The following is a 3,992-nucleotide window of genomic DNA, read 5'->3' on the forward strand; positions in this document are numbered from 1 at the left end:
GGGGGGGCGGTGCGTGGGCAGGGCGGCCGCGCTCACCGCCCCGTCCCGTCCCGCAGGGATGCGGAGGACGCCGTCTACGGGCGGGACGGCTACGACTACGATGGGTATCGCCTCCGCGTGGAGTTCCCTCGGAGCGGCCGGGGCACCGGCAGAGGAGGCGGCGGCGGCGGAGGAGGCGGAGCCCCCCGGGGCAGGTACGGCCCCCCGTCCCGGCGCTCGGAGTACAGAGTGATCGTCTCGGGTGAGTCATTTTCTCTTTTTCTATCGGCCCAAACGCTCCCCCGGGGTCTTCCGGGCAACCTTCCCGGCCGGGGAGGGGGGATACAGCTCCGGGTTGCTTCTTAAAAAGCATCGCCTCACGTAGCCTGGTGTGTAGGGTGCAAACGGCTCCTCCGGGCAGCCCGTCTGCTTGCTAAATAGTCCCTTTTGTTTGCTGCGAGCTGATGGTGCAACTACGGAAGATGGGAATATAATCCGAATGTAATGCTCTTGGTTTTCATCATATAGGGCTGCCTCCAAGTGGAAGTTGGCAGGATTTAAAGGATCACATGCGTGAAGCAGGTGATGTATGTTATGCTGATGTTTTCCGAGATGGCACTGGTGTCGTGGAGTTTGTACGGAAGGAAGATATGACCTACGCTGTGCGAAAACTGGATAACACTAAATTTAGATCTCATGAGGTAGGTTTCATACTTACTTTCTTTGGCCAGAAATGGATACAAGGGGCTTAACAGTAGGATTCGAAGGTAAGGAACGTGTGGTGTTCGTTTGTTTATATACAAAGCAGCTAAATAAGCCTGTGGTCACTTTGTCAGGAGATAGACTTTAAAGCTTTGCTGTCTATTTCCGTGCTGTAGTAAAACAATATCTTCAGTCTGTCAGCATGCCTAAAAAAAGATGGCCCTAAAGCCTAGACTTTTCAATCGAAAGTTCTGTCTATTCAATAGGGAGAAACTGCCTACATCCGTGTTAAAGTTGATGGCCCAAGAAGCCCAAGCTATGGAAGATCTCGGTCACGCAGCCGTAGTCGTAGCAGAAGCCGTAGTCGAAGCAACAGCAGAAGCCGCAGTTATTCCCCAAGAAGAAGCAGAGGATCTCCACGCTACTCTCCCCGCCACAGCAGATCCCGATCTCGTACATAAACGATCACTAGCTCTGATCTTTTTTGTAGAACCCCATGTTGTACACAGTTTTCCTTTACTTAGTACAGTCTTTCATTATTATTTTTTTTTTTTTTAAAAAATTCAAACTGTTTTATTCGAATTGGCTGAAAAGTGTTGAATTGCATTCTTGTGTAAAATCCCTAGTGAGTATTTGCTCCTTAACATCAACATTCCCCTCATGTCTTTGGTAAATTGTATTTTAATTGCTGTCAGTCAGGATTGTTTCGATTTAGTTCTAGTTAAAAAAAAATACCAACATTCTTCGAGCTGTGGTATTGCTGTGTAAATGTCTCAGTGTTCAGCTATGGTTTATACGAGCTGGGGATGTTGGGATGTTTGTGGCTAACTTGTCTCTTCTGGGGGATCTTATATTTTATCTTGCCTTTTCGTGTGTCTTTCTGTAGACATATCTGAAGAGATGGATTAAGAATGCTTTGGATTAAAGGATTGTGGAGCACATGTCAATCATTTTAGGATTGTCAAAAGGAGGATTGAGGAGGATCAGATCAATAATGGAGGCAATGGTATGACTCCAAGTGCTATTGTCACAGATGAACTTGGCAGTATTGACCTTATACTGAGAGACAGGTTAATTGAGTACGTGCACCTACGTGTCACTTCAGGCATGTTCTAGTTATTACCGCAGACTACAATTGCTCTTTTCTTTAAAACTCTTTTTTTTGGGGGGGCAATTGTGGCTAAGTACTTGCTTTTGTAATTAATCTTAACTCCATTCTAGTTTTTGGGGTTTTTTTTTAAAGGAATAAACTGGGACGGGGGTGGGAGTATTGGTTTCCTTTGTCATGCAGCATTTGGTTACAAGTGTTAATGTTAATGTAGTATTCGTACACTTGTAGTAGATCAAGGGTATCTTTAAATCAGAGTATAATATCAATACTGCTAAAATCTGCATGTCCTCTGTGTGACTGATACAGCGTTGCTATTGCATTTTTATAAGTATCAGAATGAAAGGAAAAAAAAAAAAATAGAAAACCTAGTTGGGGAATAACTTTTCTTAAATGTCAGCCCTGCCCCCTCAGACTAATTCACTGCTGTGTTTGCAAACCTCTGGGTAGTTAATGTTGTTGCCTTCCAGCTGGGAGCGCTGGCTCTAGGTCAGGCCTGCAGCAGGTGGAGAGCTTTAGCGTTAAGCTTTTCCAGTTTCATAAACATTTTTTGCGACCACAAAACCTGTAGCAACCACCACCGTACGAGCAATGAGTATGTTGGCATTTTCCCTTGACATATTGTAAATATTACGATGTTTCCTCCGAATAGTAATTAACATTTCTTTTAAAAAAAAAAAAAAAGAAAAAAAAAATTTATCTGAGCATCGCCATTCAAAAGTTTGTTTTGGGGAATTGATAGTTATTAATGTACATCTGTATTAATTGATGGCAAACATAACTCATCATTCCCCAGAATCCTATTTTTTCATTACAGTATCTAACTTTTTGCCTCCTCTTTTTTGGTTTTGCTGGTTATAAAGGTTTGGATTGGAGAGGGCTCACTGGATCCCAATCCTTGGAGCTGGATCATTGGATTCAAATCATAATGTGGATAGGATAGGGAGGCTGAATTACAAGGATTCATGGAGCGGGATCAAATTACCAGGAACATAGGAGTGGATTCCTGCCCCAACCAAACCGCATTCGTGTGGATTTTTTTTTATTCAACTCAATTGGCTATTCCAAAGATACTTTTTTTTGTGTTTTTTTTCCTATTTTTGACGATTGGAGCCCTTAAGATGCACGATGGAGTTTTGCATTTTTTTGGTAAAAGGAGCAAAGCGAGGACCTGGAGAGGTACGCTGGAGCAATCTCCTTGGAAGGATTCAGCACGAGTAGATGGTAAACGTTAAAGGGGAAAAAAAGGGGGGTTTGTTTAAAAAAAAAAATTAAAAAAAAAAGTAAATAAGTCATTTCTCTAAATTTAAAGACAAAAATTGGAGTTAAAGATTAAGTAGGTTTTCAATTGGCTATTGCCTTTTTTTTTTTTTTCTTTGACAAATAAAATTTTTAAAAAAAAACCACGCATGGTTGTCATCATTTGGTGCTCGGGGTCGGAGTCTGCGCTCGCCCCCGTGGCGTTGCTAAATCGCGAGGTTTTTCAGACAAAAAGGCTTTTGTGTTGAACAGAGCCCGTAGTGTTTCACAGGAAGCGTCGATGGTCGAGCTTCTCCGAAAGAAAGGAGCAGTTCTCTGGGAAACGGGTGGAATTTATGAGACGAGTAGGCGAAAAGGGGGGAAAAAGGAATTCTCCCTGCGTAGGGAGGATGGGTTAATATCGATGCGGAGAGAGATCACAGAGGGGAAAACGTGAGATTAATGGGGCTCCGTGCTCCCCCCTGATCCTTTTGGAAATAAGTAAGGGTAGAACCGGTGTGTACAGACCTTCCTGGTGTTGGCTGGGAGGCGAGGAGCCATGGAGGTTATTAATTAGCAGGTGATTAGTGGCGGATTGGTGAGCGATCACCGAGGTGTGGGCGCGGGGCGATGGCAGCCCAGCACCTGCCCTCGGGGAGCTCTCCCCGTGTAACAGGCAGTGTGGGGCTGTCCTGTGGGGCTGGCTGATGAAGCCACGTTGATTGTGTTGGAATATGTTTTAATTGCCATTAATTAGAGAGCAGAGTGTCAGAAAGGTGTCTCTTTGCAGGGTGTAATTGCCCCTTAGCGAGCCCGTCCCGGGGATTGCTGGGGTTAGTGTTTAAATGGGGCACTGGGGTTAATGGGGGGGGGCTGGGGGCTGCTCCCTGCCTGGGAATGGCCCCTGTGGAGGGGGGCAGGGGGGGCGCATTTGTGGGGAGGTGGGATGGGGGTTTGGGGCAGG

The 3,992-nt window shown here is 45.2% G+C and overlaps 1 protein-coding gene across 3 annotated transcripts in view; it reads left to right on the forward strand.

Annotated features, from left to right (window-relative positions):
* Nucleotides 1-3,189, forward strand: part of SRSF1 (serine/arginine-rich splicing factor 1) — a 3,974-nt gene extending 785 nt beyond the window's left edge. The window contains exons 2-6 of one of the 3 annotated variants that reach the window (XR_001414027.1): nt 57-241; nt 508-680; nt 948-1,134; nt 1,568-1,687; nt 2,653-3,072. Coding sequence is in view for 1 of the 3 variants with exons in the window: in XM_014960881.1 (XP_014816367.1) it covers nt 57-241; nt 508-680; nt 948-1,134; nt 1,568-1,590 (568 nt within the window). In the remaining 2 variants the exon portion in view is untranslated. Of the gene's footprint in view, nt 1-56; nt 242-507 lie in introns of all 3 variants that reach the window. The other 2 variants (XM_014960881.1, XR_001414028.1) reach the window with 2 other exon arrangements.
* Nucleotides 3,190-3,992: the final 803 nt, after the last annotated feature.

This window comes from Calidris pugnax, unplaced genomic scaffold (genome assembly GCF_001431845.1).
Source record: "Calidris pugnax isolate Ruff unplaced genomic scaffold, ASM143184v1 scaffold45, whole genome shotgun sequence".
In the NCBI taxonomy this organism is placed as follows: Eukaryota; Metazoa; Chordata; class Aves; order Charadriiformes; family Scolopacidae; genus Calidris; species Calidris pugnax.